The sequence below is a fragment of the Heteronotia binoei genome, chromosome 13 (assembly GCF_032191835.1).
Source record: "Heteronotia binoei isolate CCM8104 ecotype False Entrance Well chromosome 13, APGP_CSIRO_Hbin_v1, whole genome shotgun sequence".
NCBI classification, from domain to species: domain Eukaryota; kingdom Metazoa; phylum Chordata; class Lepidosauria; order Squamata; family Gekkonidae; genus Heteronotia; species Heteronotia binoei.
In genome coordinates, this window is record NC_083235.1 from 12,519,465 (window position 1) to 12,541,581 (window position 22,117).

General features: G+C 51.7%; 1 protein-coding gene across 1 annotated transcript in view; it reads right to left on the bottom strand.

Moving 5' to 3' along the window:
- Nucleotides 1-4,090: 4,090 nt before the first annotated feature.
- The window catches only part of HUWE1 (HECT, UBA and WWE domain containing E3 ubiquitin protein ligase 1), a 159,811-nt gene continuing 141,784 nt past the window's right edge, over nucleotides 4,091-22,117 (bottom strand). The window contains 10 exon segments of the mRNA XM_060252849.1: nucleotides 4,091-4,655; nucleotides 5,555-5,745; nucleotides 9,407-9,588; nucleotides 10,169-10,286; nucleotides 12,802-12,907; nucleotides 13,500-13,787; nucleotides 16,533-16,673; nucleotides 17,876-17,993; nucleotides 19,252-19,497; nucleotides 19,587-19,742. Coding sequence (XP_060108832.1) covers nucleotides 4,553-4,655; nucleotides 5,555-5,745; nucleotides 9,407-9,588; nucleotides 10,169-10,286; nucleotides 12,802-12,907; nucleotides 13,500-13,787; nucleotides 16,533-16,673; nucleotides 17,876-17,993; nucleotides 19,252-19,497; nucleotides 19,587-19,742 — 1,649 coding nt within the window. The 3' untranslated portion in view covers nucleotides 4,091-4,552.

The window sequence follows — 22,117 nt, forward strand, 5'->3', positions numbered from 1 at the left end:
AAATGAAAAAAAATATATATATCAGTAATTGACTGTCACCTCCCAGTCGCAGTTAGACGTTGGCTCCAAGGCTAGCCCAAAGTCACCGCTTCCCGGAGAGAGTTCCCTTAAGTGAGAGCAGTCCGGCTCTCTTTCCCAGAAACAGAACTGGGGTGGGGGGGGGAAATCAAATTTAGAACAGAACCGTGTCTCCATATGAGAAATGAGCCTGTCATTTCCTTCCCTGCCAAACGCGAAAGAGGAGGAAATACATCAGTCAACTTTCCACCCTGAGCGAAACACAGAAGGAAGTTGCAGGGGGATCTTTGAAAACAGCCGAGATGCCAAAAAGCCAGTTCAGGCAAAGAGAAAGGAAAGAGGAGTGGAGTGGAGAGCAGTGTCTGCCCCCACCTTGAGGTTTAAGCTTCCACCACCACCTGTTTCAAACACAGCAGGCCATAATTCATGTCACCTCTGGCTGGAAGCTGTGGGCAAGGGAGTCCTATCCAAGTATATCGAATGTGTGCTAATAAGCTGGTGGTGGAATTGCTGTCTACCTAGCAGCCTCACCTATGGAAAAAGGATCAGGAATTTTCAACTGGTGTGGAAGGCAGCCAAGCTGAGGTTAGATAAGATGTTCCTTATTTTACTGACCAAGGGTGCATGCGTTCTTGGAAGCTTGGTGCTTCTGGCTGCGAACCCACCTCTTTTACTGAAGACTGACCAGAAATATCTGGGGACTTTGGGGGTGGAGCCAGGAGCAAGGTTGTGACAAGCATCATTGAACTCAGAATGGAGTTCTGGCCATCACATTTAAAGGGGCCGCACACCTTTTCAATGCCTTCCCTCCCTTGGAAATCATGAAGGATAGGGGCACCTTCTTTTGCGGGTTCATAGAATTGGACCACCTGGCGGAACCCTTTTGAAACTCGGAGGGTGTTTTGAGGGGAGGCATCGGATCCTATGGTGCAATTTTGATGCGTCTATTTAAAAAAACAGCCCCCCCAGATACCTGTTGATCAGTTCTCCATTATATCCTATGGCAGGGGTAGGGAACGTTGGCTCTCCAGATGTTTTTTGCCTGCAACTCCCATCAGCCCCAGCCAGCATGGCCAACGGCTGGGGCTGAGGGGAGTTGTAGGCAAAAAAAATCTGGAGAGCCAACGTTCCCTACCCATCCTATGGGGATCAGTCTCCATGGGAAATAATGGAGTGCCCAGCAGACATTACCCTCCCTGCTTTCTGATGACCCTGAAGCGGGGGAGGGCCTCCAACCTGGGGGATCCCCTGCCCTCACCTGGGGATTCGCAACCCTACTGTTCCCTCTGAGTGTGAGCTAGCTCACAGTTCTTTAGCCTCTGGCACACACATTTTTGTCTTAGCTCCAGAATAACAGCCCCAGAGCAAGCCAATGTGTATGAAGTCACCAAATCGCTCGCTCTCAACTTTCATGCCAGTAGCTCACAAAGTAGAATTTTTGCTCACAAGACTCCACAGCTTAGAGAGAGCATTGGTCGGGACCCCACAGCAGCTGACATCTCTCTCCTCTTCTTCACCTTATTCTCTCAACCATCTTGTGAAGCAGAGGTTAGGCAGAGAGCACGTGACTGGTTCAAGGTCATCCGGTGAGCTTCCATTGCAGGGCACAGATTCAAACGGAGGTTTCCCCACTGTACCACAAAATGCAGAACGGCTGCCAGTTTGCTTCTGGATTTACAAGTCATTCTGACTTTTAAAGCCATGGTCTCGGCTCCCCCTCCCTGCACTGTGAGCCCGCATACCAGTTAAGAGTTGGCCACTCAATCTATTAGCAATGCCATCACTTTGCTGGGAATGTATAAGGCAGGGCTGTCAAACATGTGATCCAGGGGCCAGCTCAGGCCCCCAAGCAACTGGCTCGTCTGCTTCCTTCTCCCTCTCTCTTGCTTCCTTCTGCATCTCAGCTTGCTTTGCAAGGTTTGCTCCATTGCACAGGAGCTACAGAACAAAACCTCGATTTTCTCCATTGGCTGAGGCTCTTCCCCCTTCTGGTCCTCTGAGAAAGAGCCAGAGCTTCCTTCGCCCAGTTCCCTGGATCTCATGGGAGAAATACAAAGAAAGCACATTTAAGACCAACAAGTGCTAACATTTTAAGCATGTTTTGATTTTTTTTTAAAAGTCTTTAGTTGTGTCTGTAAAAGGTTTATATCTCCGCTACCGAATCTTAAATAGGTACAGACATGGCCTGGCCTAACACAGCCTGGCCCAGCCCAACAAGGTCTCATTTATGTCAGATCCGGCCCTCATAACAAATGAATTTGACACCCCTGGTACAAGGTGTTTGGAATTACCTGCTTTAGCAAAACCCCTCCCATTTATGTAATTTGCAAGGGTTACAGACTATTTTTTTTTTTAGAAGTATTATCTTACCGTTTAGTTTTGCTTGAATGTTTTATTTGTGTTGTACTGAACAGTTATTTTTGCAAGCCACCTTCAATACCTGGCAAGGGTATATAACATTTTAAATGATATCCCGTTTGGGTCCTCCTTTCTTTTGTCGTCAAAGGTAAATTATGAATTTCCATCATGCTGACGTTGCCGCTGATATTTCACTAATTGCTCTGTCAGGTAATGGTTTCTACAGATATGGGATAAGACCATGGCCATTGTAATCCTTCAGAATGTTCCATTGCTAATAGTGGCAGCCTTCAACTAGAGAAGAAGACCATAGATTTATACCCCACCCTTCTCTCTGAATCAGAGTCTCAGAGTGGCTTCCAATCTCCTTTATCTTCTGCCCCCACAACAGACACTCTGTGAGGTGGGTGGGGCTGCCCTTTCAAGGATAAGCTCTGCGAGAGCTATGGCTGACCCAAGGCCATTCTAGCAGGCGCAAGTGGAGGAGTGGGAGAATCAAACTTGGCTCTCTCAGAGAAGCGTCTGCACACTTAACCACTACACCAAACTGGCTCTCTAGAGAAGCTTCAAGGGGAGATTAACAATGGGGAAATGCTGAACTTGGGTTCACCCACAAGTTCAGAACAATGGGATTCTCATGCCCCCGGCCAAGTTGACTAGGGACATGGTATTCTTTCTCTCACTAACTACAAATGCTAATTTTCTGTCCCTAAGCATTTCTCCCCTGCTCTAATCGAGCTGACTATATTTTGCGTTGTACCTTTACATCCTGGCTCCCTTCTTTGCCAACACCCTTCCCACCTTCTGACTAGGACAGAGGGACTCAGGAATCTCCCTTCCTACTTCTATCTGACAAAGGGAGCTTTGATTCTCAAAGATGCCTCCCCAAAAATCTTGTGGGTCTCGAAGGTATTCCTGAACTCAAATCCAACTTTTCTAGATCTGATCGTGATACCCCTTACCCTTTCCAAATTCAATGTCCAGAGCAATCCAGAAGTTGTTCTGTTGCCAAGCCTCAGGCTAGCACAGAATATGGAATTTGACAGGCTGCTGTGGCAGATGGGAAAGAAACTGAACAAGAAGGAAATTGTACTTGGGGGAAGAGGAAGGGGCAAGTAAGGACAGGGTAAACCTGGGCTGGACCGTGAAGCTCTGGTTCTTCATAAAAGGGGAAACCTGGCCCGCCCGCTATCACCTCTCAGAGCCTGGCACAGCTCTTCTCAACGACATGGGCTGCAGAGTAGGCTCAAAACAAGTGAAACCAGACTGAAATATCTGCCTGACCAATGAGGCCACACAGCAACTGACATGAGAGATCCAAACCCCCAAACAAAGACAAAAGCCGCACCTGTTGCCTTCTCTTGCCTCTGATGCTCTTGGACGCAGCATCACAAAGTTCAAGGCTTCCCCCTTCTGAAATCTGCACTTTTACATCCTGTGAAGCTTCCAAACTCCTCTCCCGAACGCCCCCTCCCAACCAGTGTGCCCTCTAAGCTGAGTTAGCATGAGCTGGCTCAGATTTTTAGCCTCCGGCTCACATATTTTTTGTCTTAGCTCAGAAAGGAGGACCCCAGAGCACAATAATTGATGCAGGAGCTCCCAACTTTCATGCCAGGAGCTCACAACGTAGAATATTTGCTCACAAGACTCTGCAGCTTAGAGGGAACACTGCTTTCCCCCTTCCGCTGTCCAATAAACACGACGGCACAGTCCGTTCTTATCAAGAGTGCGCTTTTATTTTTTTAATTTTTTTTCCTTTTTTTGAGATTTTTTTAAACCTTAAGGTTCCCCCTTCCAAGCAGCAAATGGGTGCCGAGGAAAGAGACCGACAAAAGAATCCAAATGCTCCCCTCCCACCGCCTCGTCAACACATTCCAAGCACAAATTAAGAAATGCAAACTAAACCAAAAAATATATATATATTTATATATATAATTTGTCTTTTTTTTTTTTCTTCTTCTTCTTCTCTTCTCCGGGTTGCACCCCGGCCCGCCTCCGATGGCGGCTGATTGGCTGGGGGTCTCTGGCTCTCTTCAGTAAGGGGGGGGGGCAGCAGGGCACGCACACACACACACACGGGTGGTTGGAAAAGGGGGAGGAGCATCGCTCGGTTCCACTCCCTCCCGTTGCTCCCCAAGTCTGACAGTAGAAAAATATTGGCAGCTGGAGCCGCCCCTTATGCCAGGCCAAAGCCCTCCGAGCACTCCTGGATGGCCAGTAGCAGCATGTGACGCAATTTCTCGTAGCTTTCGTAGGCAGGGAGGTCCAGCTGGTTGAAACTGGGGGAAGGAAAGGGAGGAGACGTGAGCGCAGCCTTTGGCGAAAGCAGCAGTGCCGGATTAAAACCCTGCGGAGGCCCCTGGGCAGTCAAAATCTTGGGGGGGGGGCCTTGCAAATTATCTCAGCGTCTGAGTGCCCACCCCCACTGCCCTTGCTCCAACCTTCTCCAAGGCCCCTTTGACTAAGCTGTGGGAGAGAGGCAGAGAGAGGCAAACTTGGCGATGCTGCCAGCAGCAGCCGCGCCAGGGAAGTCGGGCCGAGAGTGGCTCAGTTGCTGGCTGCTCGTGCAAGCTGAGAGGGCTGCAAGCAGGGGGGAAACTAGGGGGGAAAGTCATCCCAGGGCCCCTAGGCCAGTGCCTACTTGGCCTAACTGTTAATCCGGCTCTGGAAAGCAGAACTTCTCAAGAGGGCCATACAGAGCAGGCGTACGGAGAAGGGGCATTCTACAAAATCCTGGGGAGGGGATTTAGGATTTCGGGCGGCCCGTTCTCCCCTCTGGCGCTGGCTTCTGACAGGCACGTTTTAGACTGTCCCCTCTGCCATAAGGATCAAATCCCGGATCTCTTCCACCCAGGGCCATGAAAAAAGGGGCGCGCAGCAAACAGAAATTGAAATATTAGGGAGTTACGTTCAACGGCTATCCGGCACGCGAGTCTCATCAAATGTACGCCCGAGATGAGTGCCTCCGGCGTGTATGCCTGTAAAAAGCATGCCTTGCCTGGAATGATGTTTTTATGTACCGATATTTCACTCCTTCCGTGGGGAGCATTCAACAGCAGTGCTGCAGACTGGGGGCGGGCTATGTTCACTGGAACAGAGGCCACTGCAAGGAGCCTGTGGTCGACTGCGGGGGGACGCCAGGTATGACTGATAACGCCCCCTTTCCTTTCCCCCTTACCACGTGTGAGCAGAAGGCAATCTGTCTGTAGAGCGGTCGTCTCTGTGGATCTGGAATTTCTGGATCCCGTTCATGCCCTCCAGGGCAGCAAAGCCCTGCAAAGGCACCTTGGATGTGCCCGTGACAAACTGCAGGAACTTCGCCCGGTCTGCCTGGTCGAAGGAGCGCAGCGCTCGCCAGAACCACTGGATCTGTGAGAAAGGAGGGAGGCTTCAGAAGAGGCTTCCTTTTGCTAGAGCCTTAAAGGCCTCGTGGAAATAAATGCAGGATATGAATTTAATTTAATTTTTCGATTTATAGCCCGCCCTATCCAGCAAGCGAGCTCTGGACGGCTTACGATATTAATGCTGCCAATAGTATTCCAGATTCGCTACAAGGTGCTGGTTATTACCTTTAAAGCCCTATAAGGCCGAGGACCTGTCTACGTTAGGGACCGTCTCTCCCCAACATGTTCCTCAGAGGGTACTTCGATCCGGGACGCAGAACTTATTGTCGATCCCCGGGCCGAGGGAGGCGGGACTGAAGTCTACTAGAGAAAGGGCCTTCTCCATTGCGGTCCCCTACTGGCGGAACCAACTTCCAGAAGAAGTAAGGGCCTTGTGGGACCTTGCTCGGTTCCGCAAGGCCTGCAAAACAGCCCTATTTCGACTTGCCTTCAGCTGAATTGTAGTACAAGAGGACGCCCAACATCGCTAAACGTTAATACTAGCACCAAAACTGTTTTAAATGGTTTAAAACTATTTAATTGTCATTATCAACTTAATTGTCAACATTCCAAGGTTTATTCGTTGCTTTATTGTTTTAGTCTCGATTGTTGTGAGCCGCCCTGAGCCTGCTTCAGTGGGGAGGGCGGGATAGAAATCCAAGAAATAAATAAACATTAAGAAACCTTACAAAACATCAAACAAACTACATCCGAACGACATCATCTCATCATTACAGAATTGACAAAAAACCATGATCCACATCACTGGCAACGAGTCACAGACCACATACAGACTGCTAATGTTCAGCATAAGCATAAGGTGCTGGGGGGAGCGAAGATTTCAAGGGACACCCGCTGGATCAATTAAAAGCCTGGTGGAAGAGCTCTGTCTTACAGGCCTGCAAAACTTAGGTAAGTTTCACAGGGCCTGGATCTCCAGTGGGAGCTCATTCCACCAGGTAGGGGCCCGCACTGAAAAGGCCCTGGTCCTCGTTGAAGCCAGTCGGGCGTCCTTTGGCCCAGGGATCACGAGAAGATGTTGTGCTGCTGACCTCAGAACCAGGGGGTGGGGGGGCCCTCATAGAATCATAGAGTTGGAAGGGACCTCTAGGGTCATCTAGTCCAACCCCCTGCACAATGCAGGAAACTCACAAACACCTACCCCTAAATTCACAGGATCCTCATTGCTGTCAGATGGCCATCTAGCCTCTGTTGAAAAACCTCTAAGGAAAGGAGAGCCCACCACCTCCCAATGAAGCCTGTTCCACTGAGGAAGCGCTCTAACGGTCAGGAAGTTTTTCCAAATGTTGAGCTGGAAACTCTTTTGATTTAATTTCAACCCATTGGCTCTAGTTCTACCTTCCGGGGCCACAGAAAACAATTCCACACCATCCTCTATAGAACAGCCCTTCAAGTACTTGAAGATGGTGATCCCATCACCTCTCAGCCGCCTCCTCTCCAGGCTAAACACCCCCAGCTCTCTCAACCTTTCCTCATAGGACTTGGTCTCCAGACCCCTCACCATCTTCGTCACCCTCCTCTGGACCCGTTCCAGCTTGTCTATATCATATGGGGAGAGGCAGTCCCAAAGATATGCAGGCCCCAGGCTGCAAAGAGCCTTAAAGGTAAGCACCAACACTAGTGGGACCAGCACAGGAATGGATACTGTCCACAAAACAGACTACCTTTGCAGGAGAGTTTAACATATATTGCGGACAGTGTTCCCTCTAAGCTGAGTTAGCGTGAGTTAGCGCACAGATTTTGAGCCTCCAGCTCACACATTTTTGTTTTAGCGCAGGAAAATGGCCCCAGGGCACACTAATTGATGCAGCAGCTCACAACTTTAACGCCAGTAGCTCACAAAGTAGAGTTTCTGCTCACAAGACTCTGCAGCTTAAGAGGGAACACCGACTGTGGATTGGCAAAAAGACAAAGGAGTGGGTTCTAGATAAAATAAAACCTGAACTCTCCCCTAGAAGCTAAAATGACTCAATTGGCCACACCATGAGAAGAAAAGAATCGCTGGAAAAAAGACAATAATGCTATGAATAGCTGAAGGCGGCAGAAGAGGAAGACTCAACAGGGGATGGATCCAAGATGAGTGAGCTAGTCCAGGGGCGGCCAACGGTAGCTCTCCAGATGTTTTTTGCCTACAACTCCCATCAGCCCCAGCCAGCATGGCCAATGGCTGGGGCTGATGGGAGTTGTAGGCAAAAAACATCTGGAGAGCTACCGTTGGCCACCATTGGGTTAGTCTGTCCGTAGAAAAGAAGTCAGCCCAGTGGCACCTTAAAGACCAACAATATCGGTGGCAGGGTTGGTGCATTCGTGAGACTCACAGTTCATCCCTCGCCACCAATTTTGTTAGTCTTTCAGGCGTTACTGGACTCTTGCTCCTTTCTGCCCCAGCGTGAAATGGGCTGCCTCCACCAGGGAAGCCGCAGCCCTCAGTTTACGAGACCCTGAGCGAGGCTGTTGCAAGAGGACATTTTGGAGCTCGTGAATTCCCAGGGTCACCGTAAGCTGGAAGCAACTTCACAGCCCTTGACACATGAGCACCGTTAGAGCGGTTCCTCAGTGGAAGAGGCTTCCTCCTCGGGAGGTGGTGGGCTCTCCTTCTTTGGAGGTTTTTAAACAGAGGCTAGATGGCCATCTGACAGCAATGCAGATCCTGTGAATTTAGGGGGAGGTGTTTGTGAGTTTAGAGCGGTTCCTCAGTGGAACAGGCTTCCTCGGGAGGTGGTGGGCTCTCCTTCCTTGGAGGTTTTTCAACAGAGGCTAGATGGCCATCTGACAGCAATGAAGATCCTGTGAAATTTAGGGGGAGGAATTTGTGAGTTTCCTGCATTGTGCAGGGGTGGGGGTGGGGTTGGACTAGATGACCGAAAAATCAGCTTTCTTATTGATTAGACAAAGATTGGTCGATATTGAATTGCAGGTTCTCAAAAGCCTTGCTAAAGGCAGATGTTCACCCTTGAGTTTGGGGTTTTTACCACCTGGGTATGGGGCTGAATATCTCACCTGCCTAACTGCCCCCTGGCAACAAAGAGCCTATTCTCTAGCTAGGTTCAAAGTGCTACCATCTGCAATCCTTCTTGGAAGATTCCATAAAACTCCCTATGCTAACAGACTGTGCACTTGCGCATGTCCAGAGATAGAAACTTTAGAATACGTGCTCTTAAACTGTACTTTTTACTCTGACCTGTGCTCCATACTCATTGAGCCCTGTTTGAGTGAGCAAACGGCAAAGCCCGACAAATATAAAATTTGTCTTCTTGTTGTCAACTCGGAACTAACTGGGTAATTGAAACTGTTGCAAATTCTTTATATCTGGCATCTAGGAGGCGCTTAATGTATTTGCAAATTGCCATTTGATGGATGGACCGGTTCCCTGTGATGTTCGATATCATGCCAATACAGGTTATTGAATAGATGACCCTGGAGGTCACTTCCAACTTTGATTCTAAGCACAGTCACGTACGCTTTGGCAGAACTCAAAGAAGATTCAAGCTCAGAAATATTTACTACTGTTCAAAAGGCAACAAACTAAACATTGTTATGAAACTGCTAAGAAAAGGAAGGGAGAGAGAAGACGCTGGCTCCTCTATGGACGACTGGAAGGACTCGGGAGAGCTGAAAGGCCTCACCTGGATAGAATTCGCCTGGTATTTGTGGTACTCAGTGTTGGATTTCAGGTCGTCGATGTCGATGGTGGGCAGCCCTGAGATCAGCAGCTCCAGCTCTTGCTCCGTGAAGATGGAGATGAGGCGCTTGGGGATGATCTCGTAGAAGCCCTCCAGGAAGGCGGCTAGCTGCTTGCGGATCGCTCCTGCCGGAAGGGAGCAAGAACTTACCCCAGATATCAAGAGAAAAAAGGCACTGAACGCTCCAACCACAGCTCTGCTCCCACACCCTTCCTGAAACCCTGGACCCTCCTCGAGTCACAATCTTCATGCTTATCCGGTTCATGTTCTCTACCTTTGTTGCAACGTGGATAATTTGGGCGAAGCTGCTTTTGCAGAACTGCAACGCTGGATGGGGCTTAGCTTCCAGCACATGACCCCCAGAAACCGCCAGATTTACTTCAAGCCAGATTCCTTAGCGCCTACCTTCCCCACCCCCACCTCAATCCTTTCCCAGTGGCATGCCCTGACGTGGATGACCCAGGCTAGCCTGATCTTGTCAGGTCTCAGAACTTAACCAGGGGCAGCCCTGGTTAGGACTTGGATAGGAGAGACCATCACGGAAGGCTACAGCATCTATAAAGGCAGATCTATGAACAGGGTAAGAAACCAGAGGGGTGGGGGGGGAGATCTCAAATTAAAGCAAACGCAGGGCTATGCAGCTGTCTCTTCCCACGTACCCTACACACTCTCTCCTCCCCCCAAACGCAATTTGCCCCAACGCACCTGTCATTCGCATCTGACACACCAGGTGCACATACTCTTTCTTGTTCTCTTCCGTCACCAAGATGTTGGCGCCGTTAGGCTTCAGGTCCCGCACCTCACACACCCCAAATTCTTGCACCTGGAGTGGAGTGGGGAGGAAGTGGAGGAATAAAAGGGCTGAAGGGCACCAAAAGGTAAAGGTAGTCCCCTGTGCAAGCACCGGTCGTTTCCGACTCTGGGGTGGCATTGCTTTCACAACGTTTTCACGGCAGACTTTTTACAGGGTGGTTTGCCATTGTCTTCCCCAGTCATCTACACTTCCCCCCCCAGCAAGCTGAGTCCTTGTTTTAGCAACCTCAGAAGTCAACCTCGAGCCAGCTACCTGAACCCAGCTTCCGCCAGGATTGAACTCAGGTCGTGAGCAGAGAGCTCGGACTTGCAGAACTGCAGCTTCACCACTCTGCGCCACGGGGCTGCTACTGAAGAGCACTAAGCAAGGGCAAACTGAACGACATCCCTCTTCTTGAGAAGAGGACGTTCAGGATGGACCTTCTCCCATTCTAAGGTTGCAATCTAGATCAGGGGTGGCCAACGGTAGCTCTCCAGATGGTTTTTGCCTACAACTCTCATCAGCCCCAGCCGTTGGCCATACTGGCTGGGGCTGATGGGAGTTGTAGGCAAAAAATAATCTGGAGAGCTACCGTTGGCCACCCCTGATCTATACGGTTCAACACAGAAAATAGATGGGAATCCATTCTGCCTCAGTCCAACACCCAATGGCTGTGATGGCAAAGCTACTGACCTCGATCTAGGTAACCCCCCACGTGCAGTAATAAAAAGAGGAGCAGCTGCAGCAGTGGACATTCAGAAACACACATAGTATCTATTTCCTAGACAAACCTTGCAAAACTAGCTAATTTCAGTGAGTGGGCGCAGAATTCTAGCAGCACCAGACAAAATGTTTTGAAAAAAACCAGCTTGAAATGTCATACTCGCCTGATTCCTCCTCAACCCTCCATTTGGCTACCAAATTTCCATCTCGGTACTTACAACCAGGTTCTTAGCTTTGAGAGTTAAGTTCAACGTCACAGCTGCTCTTAGAAACGCATAGAGTGTGAGCAGTTTCTGGATGCAGACAGGGCTTTTTTTGTAGCAGGAACTTTGTACAGGGCTTTCTGTAAGCTCCAAGAGGATTGGCTACATCAGGGAGGTGTGGCCTAATATGCAGAGGAGTTCCTGCTACAAAAATAGCCCTGGGCCACTCCCCCGATGTAGCCAATCCTCCAAGAGCTTGCAGGGCTCTTAGTATAGGGCCTCCTGTAAGCTCCAAGAGGACTGGCGACATCAGGGAGATGTGGCCTAATATGCAGAGGAGTTCCTGCTACAAAAATAGCCCTGGGCCACTCCCCCGATGCAGCCAATCCTCCAAGAGCTTGCAGGGCTCTTAGTACAGGGCCTCCTGTAAGCTCCAAGAGGACTGGCTACATCAGGGAGGTGTGGCCTAATATGCAGAGGAGTTCCTGCTACAAAAATAGCCCTGGGCCACTCCCCCGATGCAGCCAATCCTCCAAGAGCTTGCAGGGCTCTTAGTACAGGGCCTCCTGTAAGCTCCAAGAGGACTGGCTACATCAGGGAGGTGTGGCCTAATATGCAGAGGAGTTCCTGCTACAAAAATAGCCCTGGGCCACTCCCCCGATGCAGCCAATCCTCCAAGAGCTTGCAGGGCTCTTAGTACAGGGCCTCCTGTAAGCTCCAAGAGGACTGGCTACATCAGGGAGGTGTGGCCTAATATGCAGAGGAGTTCCTGCTACAAAAATAGCCCTGGGCCACTCCCCCGATGCAGCCAATCCTCCAAGAGCTTGCAGGGCTCTTAGTACAGGGCCTCCTGTAAGCTCCAAGAGGACTGGCTACATCAGGGAGGTGTGGCCTAATATGCAGAGGAGTTCCTGCTACAAAAATAGCCCTGGGCCACTCCCCCGATGCAGCCAATCCTCCAAGAGCTTGCAGGGCTCTTAGTACAGGGCCTCCTGTAAGCTCCAAGAGGACTGGCTACATCAGGGAGGTGTGGCCTAATATGCAGAGGAGTTCCTGCTACAAAAATAGCCCTGGGCCACTCCCCCGATGCAGCCAATCCTCCAAGAGCTTGCAGGGCTCTTAGTACAGGGCCTCCTGTAAGCTCCAAGAGGACTGGCTACATCAGGGAGGTGTGGCCTAATATGCAGAGGAGTTCCTGCTACAAAAATAGCCCTGGGCCACTCCCCCGATGCAGCCAATCCTCCAAGAGCTTGCAGGGCTCTTAGTACAGGGCCTCCTGTAAGCTCCAAGAGGACTGGCTACATCAGGGAGGTGTGGCCTAATATGCAGAGGAGTTCCTGCTACAAAAAAAGCCCTGGGCCACTCCCCCGATGTAGCCAATCCTCCAAGAGCTTGCAGGGCTCTTAGTACAGGGCCTCCTGTAAGCTCCAAGAGGACTGGCTACATCAGGGAGGTGTGGCCTAATATGCAAAGGAGTTCCTGCTACAAAAATAGCCCTGGGTGCAGAACTCTAGTTTAGGGGTTTTTTGCCTGTCCCAACTAGGCACGGTCAGACAACATCCTCCCATCCTCAGATCGATCCCAAAATCGTGTCAGTAGAAAGGAAGAGCTGTGGATACCTCAGTGCTGAAGGTGAGGTCATAGCCCAGAGTGGAGACGTCATTCTCCAGGAGGTACACCAGACCTTGGTAGAAGTGATAATCCTCGCTCTCCATGTCTGTGTACCTGCAAGGATGAAGGAAAACCGGCTGAGTTCGGGGCAATTCCCACACCGTCCCGGGAATGAGAGGGGAAGCACGATCTACGGGACTGCCTTTCTCCATATGTTCCCCAGAGAGCACTGCGTTCAGGGACGCAAAACTTACTATCTATCCCCGGACCAATGGAAGCCAGACTGTGTTCCACACGGGCTAGGGCCTTCTCAGTGGCAGCACCAGAAATGTGGAATGCCCTCCCGGAGGCCATAAGGGCCCTGGGGGATCTTTCTCAATTCCACAGGGCCTGCAAAACTGAATTATTTCGGCAGGCCTTCAGCACCTAAACCGGTGCCACCCTACACCGCTGAGGAACTGCGATCATCATAGGATCCCTGCCAGAAGAGAGAAGATCCCGCCTATACTGAGGCTGAACAGCGCCTTAAAATGTATTTAAAATTGTTACTTCGTCATTTTAAATTGCAACTGTGAATGTTTTTGAATTGACTGCCGGCCGCCCCGAGTCCGCTTGCGGAGAGGGCGGGAGAGAAGTCGTAAATAGTAAATAAATAAATAAACGGACAAGTTGGCGGAAGAACCGCGAAGGAAAAGCCGTGACCGACCTGACCGATTTGCCCAGGATGTGTTTGTAGAAGGAGCGAGTGAAGTAGCACTCCAGCAACCGGTTGTCGTACACCGCCTTGGCCACGATGCGGCCGACGAACTTGAAGTAGCTCAGGTGATTGGGGTTGCAGTGAGAGGAAGGGTTGATGGTGTAGGTGACCCGGTCCCCGGGCGACGTGCGGAAGAGCGCGTACATGGGGTTGAACATCTCCCGCGAGATGATCATGTACCACTCGCGCAGCAGGCCTCCGGCGTCCTGGCCTTCTTCCCCTTCGAATACGATGTACCTGCAAGAGGCAGTGGGGACGAGGAGGGTCAGGGTGATACCGCAGGAGAAGGACTGGCTTGGAGCTAAAGAGCTGGCCAGGTACTCGATGCCTGACTGCACACTCGCACAGAAGGGTGACGATGCAGGTATCAGGGAAATTTTGGAAAAGAGTGGAGGATAGCAGATGACTCCAAGAATAATCACATTGCCTGCATTGCAGAAAAGCCCTATATGGCCAGGGCCCTGCATACCTTCGTGCCCGCCTTTCCCCAAGTTTTCCAGAAAGCACTTCGGTCAGGGTCACAAAACCTGCTCTCGATCCCTGGCCCTAAAGAGGCCAGGCTCGTGACGACCAGAGCCAGGGCCTTCTCTGTCGTAGCTCCGTGCTGCTGGAAAGTTAGCACCCTGCCAGAGCTCACACAGCTCCACAGGGCCTGCAAGATGGAACTCTTCCACCGGGCGTTTATTAAATAAGATCACAAGTTACAAAAGACCTCAAAACATCTGGACCACCCCTAGCAGGAACCTAAGATGTTTCTATACACAGCATCCAGCTGGAACAGCGGAACAATAAAACGTGATTCAAAAACAGATTGTCACCAAAGATGACAATAGCACCTGAAATGTTCTGATTTTTTGTTTTTATGTCTTTAACAGCACAAGCCAGAGGGGGAGGGCTGAAAGCGCTGTGGAAGCGGACTTACCGCTACACCGGCGGTATGGAGACCTACGCTGGCGGATCCTCCTCTGTGCCGGTGGAAATGGGCCGTGCGCCACCCTTCGGCCACCTCAGCATGCCACTGCGGGCTGATGGTGCCGTGCTGCACTTGGGGCAGAGCAGAGGTGCAGGGCGGCACTTCAGCACAGGAGGGGGCCAATCCAGGGGCATGGCCGCTGCTGGTCAGCTCCCAGAGAGCTTTCGGTGCAGGAATGCCCCCCCTGCCAGGTGCAAACTTGCGCCACGCAAAATGCTGGCGTACCCCATAGGCACTAGTGGAAGCAGAAAGCACACGCTGGCGGTGCCAGCGCACAAACCCGTTTGGGAGCTGTGTTATTGCCCCACCAATCCCCTCCCGCACCCAATTAGTGCACCCTCCACAAAGGCTTCAACTCCTGCCACGCACAACTCCCCAGGGAGGGCAGGCGCACGGCACGACACTCTGCTCCGGAGGGCCATGCCATGTGAACTTAGCGCGAGGAGGGGTACACTTGGTGGAGGGAACGGCACAGAGAAGGATGTTAGTTATTGAAAACTGAAAATGACAAGGGAGAGGGCCTTCTTGGCTACAGCTCCCCACTGGTGGAACCAGTTACCAGAAGAGGTACGGGCCTTGCAGGACCTTAACCAGTTCTGCCGGGCCTGCAAGACCATCCTCTTCCAGCTGGCTTCTGAATGTGGAATCCATCGTCATCCAAAGCTATGTTACGTTAAGATCGTAGCACCAAATTAATCTGTGGTTTTAAATTGTTTTTTTAATTGATGGTTTTATTGTAATTGTATATTTAATTGAGGAATAACTGTTATATAATTGGGGTATTTTATTATTGAACCATTGTAATATCGTATTTTATGTTATGTAAGCCGCCCTGAGCCTGCTTCGGTGGGGAGGGCGGGATATAAATTAAAAATTATTACTATTATTATTATAAGTCAGAGCAGCTGGACTTGGGGGGAGGTGAGCTAAGTTTGGGCTGCTTGTTTAGCCACTTGTGCTTCCCAGTCCTAACAGGTCTCGCTTCCAGAGCCCCCTGTATGGATGGGTAAGTCCGGCTAGGAGTCCCCGTAGCCCCCAGCCCTCAAAACCGTCCAGCGTGGTTGCGGCTTCGGCCGGGGTGCCGGCCACCACACATGTGCACACCGCGGCTTGAGGCGGCTTCCTGTGAGGGGACCGGGCGGCAGCCCCTCTGCAGCCCAGCGCTTTAATAAATCTTATCCCTGCACACTGCGTTGAGTCCTTATTCAAGAAGGATCTGGGGGTGGGGGGAGGTGAGTCCTGCACACGGCCAATTCGAAACCGCCTCGCGCCTCTCATGGGCGTCCGATTCTCTGCAGGTGGGCATGAGCGCAAGCCACCACGGCAACCGTCGCCGGCACCCTTTGGTGCATGGGTGCCTGCAGCGGGTGGCCAACTGTGTCTTGGCAGGCGGCCCCCCACGGCATCTGGGACGCCATCCGGCCATGCAGCCCACGGGAGGGACACTGACAGGTGCTCGGCTTCGCCCCTTTGGCGGGTAGGCTGCTCCATGGAGCTAGCGGTAAGTGCTGACCGGATGCTTCCCCAAGGATTTCACAGCCACATCATGGGGCTGGGTGTGTGCGAAGGGGGTGGGGCGTGCGGGCAGCCTATCGCCGGGGAGAGCTCTCTCCGCTGCCGAGGGTCGCGTGGGCCGGCTTCCCCAGCCGCCGCCAGCCAATCCCTGGCGTCCTTGTGGAAGTACCCCCTCCTGTCCCTGGCCTTGCGCCGCTCCGGGAGCCCACGCTCCAGCGGATTTTACACATCTACAGGCAGTGGCCCAAACCCCTTTGGAAGCCAACGAACAGCGCTGTAGATCCGCCCATGGCCCAACCGCCACGTATGTCTGGATTGGGCTGCCCACGTACTTTTATATTAAAAGTATATACATGAACATGTAAGCCACTCTGAGCCTGCTCTGGCGGGGAGGGTGGGATATAAATCAAATAAATAAATCACAAATTAAATAAATAAAATGAAGGCAACCCTCTCTAATGACTTTTTATCAGCCGGGGAAGGGAGTCTCTTACAATCTATTTTTCATTTCCTCCGGTGACTTGCGGTGCAGCTCCCGGTAAGAATCCTCAAAAACGTGATCCCGGCGCACATGCACCGCCATGTCTTCTTTCCGGAGCCCCTCGTCCAGTCGCTCCAGCTCTTGCCGGAAATACCTGGGGAAGGAAAAGCAAAACGCAGCCGCCTTGAGTCACGAGGCAGCCTCCGGACGTACAGCTGGACGTACTAAAGCTGACCCACGAAGAGGGGCTGGAAGTGAGACTGCTGCCAGACTAAAAACCCAGGAGCTGTTCAGTGGAGGGCTCCCCTCCTCTTCATGCCCGGTTAAGCCTCCAAAATGGCTTCAAGGACTGGGGTTCAGCGGGACTTTTGTCCATTAAAGCCAGTGGTCCTCAACCTTTTTGGCACCAGGGACCGGTTTTGTGGAAGACAATCTTCCACAGACTGGGGGAGGGAGGGTGCACGATGATTTCAGTATAATACAATTGTGCACTTTATTTTGGTGTGATGGTTAAGCGCGTGGACTCTTATCTGGGAGAACCGGGTTTGATTCCCCATTCCCCCACTTGCAGCTGCTGGAATGGCCTTGGGTCAGCCATAGCTCTGGCAGAGGTTGTCCTTGAAAGGGCAGCTGCTGCGAGAGCTCTCTCAGCCCCACCCACCTCACAGGGTATCAGTTGTGGGGGAGGAAGGCAAAGGAGATTGTGAGCCGCTCTGAGATTCGGAGTGGAGGGCAGGATATAAATCCAATGCCATCTTATTACTATTATTACCACACTGTAATATATAATGAAATAATTATACAACTCGGTTGCTAACAGGCCACGGCCTGGTACCGGTTCACGGCTCGGGGGTAGGGACCTCTGTTCTAAGCCACTCTCCCAGATAACTCTGGGCCATGCTTGACAAACAGAAAGCCAAATAAACTGCCTCATCCAGTCCCAGTCATACTTCACCTCTCTCCCAAGCAGCACTAACAAAATAACTTTGGGGCAGCTTAACCAAAACAGCAAATCGGTCACTGGCCATCTGTTGTGTCTGCTTGGACAGTCGAGACGAGGGTTGGCCAAACTGTGGCTCTTTCACACACGCACGCTGTGTTGCTCTCAAAGCCCCTCCCATCCCGTTGCCTGACTTGGAGAAGGCACCTCTCTCTTTAAATCACTTCTCCAAACCAAGCCAGCCTGCACCTTGGAGAAGGCATTTCAAGTTTAAAGGTGCTGCCTTTCCAGCTCTCAAAAATCTGTTTGGCCAGCAAGCTTGGCCATCTCCTTTTTAAGACCGTGTGCTGAACTCCCCCCCCCCCCCCCATGGAGAGCTGAAGGAGGAGGAGTCCAAATCCCCACCCGGCACCTACTTCCGTTTGACATCGAAGTCCAGCACGCGGATGTAGTCAACGAGGACAGCGAAGGGGCCGTCGGCCAGGTGGGTGGTGGACTGCCGCAGGATCTGGTTCAGCACAGTGCGGTGGGTCTCTGAGGGAACATGGGCATGAATGTTGAGAGGACGGCAGGGCTTTTTTGTCCATCTCTGAACCAAAGGAGGCTAGGTTGCGGCTGACACGAGCTAAGGCCTTCTTGGTGGCAGCACCAGAATTGTGGAATGGTCTCCCGGAGGCCATAAGGGCCCTGGGGATCGCTCTACTTTCCGCACGCCCTGTAAGACTGAACTGTTTCGACAGGCCTTTGAGATCTAACCGGGAGAGAGCTGCCGCCCTACATCGTTAGAGTACTATGTGATCACCGCTTACATTATAGTGTAGTGATACAGCACCATGAAATGTTTTTAAAATTGTAATTATCTTTTATTGGTTTTAATCTGCAAAAATGAATGTTGTTAGCCGCCCTGAGTCCACTTGCGGAGAGGGCGGGATAGAAATTTAAAGTAATAAATTAATTTTTCTGAGCAGGAATGCAATTCTGGCTAGCTTGGTGTCAGGGGGTGTGGCCTAACATGCAAATGAGCCCGTGCCGGGCTTCTTCATAGAAAAAATGGTGCTGTCAGGGGGTGTGGCCTAATACACAAATAAGTTCCTGCTGGATTTTTTTTTTCTACCAAAAAAGCCCTGGAGAACAGCTATGTGAATGCTGAGCTATGAGCCTCTGACAGTACTGACTCAGCACTGCTGCAGGGCCTCATCAGAGCCAGTTTGGTGTGGTGGTGAAGTGCGCAGACTCTTATCTGAGAGAACCAGATTTGATTTCCCGCTCCTCCACTTGCAGCTGCTGGAATGGCCTTGGGTCAGCCATAGCTCTGGAAGGAGTTGTCCTTGAAAGGGCAGCTGCTGTGAGAGCCCTCTCAGCCCCACCCACCTCACAGGGTGTCTGCTGTGGAGGGAGAAGATATAGGACAGGGTTGGCCAACGGTAGCTCTCCAGATGTTTTTGGCCTACAACTCCCATTGGCCATGCTGGCTGGGCCTGATGGGAGTTGTAGGCAAAAAAACATCTGGAGAGCTACCGTTGGCCACCCCTGATATAAGAGATTGTGAGCCGCTCTGAGTCTCTGACTCAGAGAGAAGAGCGGGGTATAAATCTGCAGTCTTCCTCTTCTGCATCAGCAAGTTCCCCCGGCTGCCGGGAGCCCCGGCCGGTGCTTTAGACAGCTCTTGCCTTGACCAGCCATCGTTGCCCCAAACCCACCCCCTGGCTCCCTCAGTCTCCTCCTCCTCCCGTCAATCAACGCCTCCCGCCTTGATTTCTAGTCCGATGTTCCCAAGTCCGTGAGAGCTCACCTGCAAAACGAAGGAACTTCTGGGTGTCCGGGGGGAGGCTGGAGGAGATGTGCATGGAAGAGGGCTCGCGGGAGAAGAAGGGGTCCAGGGAAGAGGGCGTGGCAGGCGTCAGGGGGGCGGGCGAGAGGGGCGGAGGCTCGTCCTTGATGTGGGCCAGCTGGCTCTCCCGGGTGTCGCGCACGGGCGGCTTGCTCTCCCTCTCGGTGGCGTGCACCAGGAAGAAGGCCTCCACGGCAGGCTGCAGCACTGGGGGCAGAGAGAACGGGAAGGTGAGGTTTCCCAGGAATAGAGAGGTCCTGCCCCCCTCTGCCCCCTCCAGCTGCCCAGGGCCTTACCGAGCACGGCGTGTTGGTCGTGGGACTCTTCCAGCTCCTTGAGACACTCGCCCAGCATGTCCCACAACTCGTCCAGGCTAAGCTGCTCGCTGAGCAGCGGCAGGTCCGGAGGACGTTCTTCCTTCTCCTTCTCGCCCTGCTGGGAGCCTTCCGATGCTGCAGAAACAAGGAGCCTCAGTTTACAGAGATCTTGGATCTTAGTTTGGTCCCCGGCCCGCCCAACTAGGGCCAGTCCTAGGCTGCACGGTGCCCTAGGCAAGCCTGCTGCCCTCCTCCATGGCACCCTTCCGTCCCCTGGAAGTAGGGTGGGGAGGGTGGCTTTGCGCCAGCCGGCTGGCTTCCTTTGCCCCCCTTCCAATTCTAGAAGGGAGGGGGGAAGAAGCCAGCAGTTGTACCCTGGCCGGCTTCGCTCATCTCTCTTCCAGAATCGGAAGGGAGGCAGAGTGAAGCCAGCTGGCCGACACGCAAGCCAGGTGTCAAACGTGTGGCCCAGGGGCCGAATCAGATCCCCGGAGGGCTCCTATCAGGCCCCCAAGCAACTGGTGTCATCTGCTTCCTTCTCCCTCTCTCTTGCTTCCTTCTGCATCACAGCTTGCCTTGCAAGGCTTGCTCAATTGCACAGGAGCTACAGAGCAAAGCCTCTGGTTTTCTCCTTTGGCTGAGGCGCCTCCCTTGGGGAGGAAGGGGGGGAGGCAGAGCTTGCTTTGAACACATGAACATATGAAGCTGCCTTATACTGAATCAGACCTTTGGTCCATCGAAGTCAGTATTGTCTTCTCAGACTGGTAGCGGCTCTCCAGGGTCTCAAGTTGAGGTTTTTCACACCTATTTGCCTGGACCCTTTTTTGGAAATGCCGGGGATTGAACCTGGGACCTTCTGCTTCCCAAGCAGATGCTCTTCCAGTGAGCCACCGTCCCTCCCCTAAACAGCGTTATTTATTTATTTATTTTAAGATTTATATCCCGCCTTTCCCACTAGGTGGCTCAGGGCGGCTTACAACATATAAAACTAACATAAAATATAAAATTAAACATTAAAATTGACATTTCATAATTTATAGTTAAAAATCTAAACATTTGTAATATACATGAACATTAAATCATACAGCGGTCCTAAAGCTACACTCATCAGTTTCAAGTTCAGTGTTCCGTGTTCAGTATTCGGTGTTCAATGCTCAGTGCCGATTAGTTGTGGGCCAGCCGGAAGAGGGATGTCTTACAGGCCCTGCGGAATTGGGTAAGGTCCCGCAGGGCCCTTACCTCTTCCGGCAGCTGGTTCCACCAAGATGGAGCCATTACGGAGAAGGCCCTATCCCTTGTAACTTTCAAACGGGCTTCCTTTGGCCCGGGAACAACCAGGAGGTTTTGGGTTCCTGATCTTAGTGCTCGCTGGGGAACGTGTGGGAAGAGACGGTCCCTCAAGTAGGCAGGTCCAAGGCCATATAGGGCTTTAAAGGTAATAACCAGCACCTTGTACCGAACTCGGTAACATATTGGCAGCCAGTGCAGAGCCCGAAGTCCCGGCTGAATGTGCTCCCACCTTGGGAGCCCTAATAACAACCGGGCGGCGGCGTTCTGCACCAGCTGCAATTTCCGGGTTCGGCACAGGGGCAGCCCCATGTAGAGGGCATTGCAGTAGTCCAACCTCGAGGTGACCGTAGCATGGATCACTGTTGCTAGATCGTCGCGCTCCAGGAAGGGAGCCAACTGCCAGGCTCTCTCAATCACACAGCAGAGCTACTGAGCCAAGCCTCTCTTTCTTCTATTGGCTGAAGCTCCTCCCCCTCCTGGTCCCCTGGGGAAGGAAGGAAAGAGCCAGAGCTTCCTTTGTCCATCTCCCTGGATCCCATGGGAGAGATACAAAGACCAACGAGTGCTAACATTTTAAGCATGTTTTAAGTTTGTTTGTTTTTTAAATATTTCATTGTGTTTCTGTGTCCTTTATAAAGGTTATATCTTTGCCACCTACTCGTAAATAGGTATACTCATGGCCCGGCCCAACCATATCTCATTTATGTTATGAGTCCCCTCATAACAAATGAGTTTGACACCCCTGGCCTAGTGGACGGGCTGGCCCTGCACCCAACCCAACTCTTCAGTTTCATCTCAAGCTATCTCTCGGACTCCTTTTTTTAGGCTCGGGAGGGCTCCCCCCTAAAGATAAGAGCCTCTTGCAGCTGGACGAAGCTGCCCCTTAGAATCACAGAGTTGGAAGGGACCTCCAAGGCCATCTAGTCCAACCCCCTGCACAATGCAGGAAACTCACAAACACCTCCCCCTAAATTCACAGGATCTTCATTGCTGTCAGATGGCCCTCTAGCCTCTGTTGAAAAACCTCCAAGGAAGCAGAGCCCACCACCTCCCAAGGAAGCCTGTTCCACTGAGGAACCGCTCTAACGGTCAGGAAGTTCTTCCTAATGTGGAGCCGGAAAACTCTTTTGATTTAATTCCAACCCACTGGTTCTGGTCTGACCTTCTGGGGCCACAGAAAACAATTCCATACCATACTCCATATGACAGCCCTTCAAGGA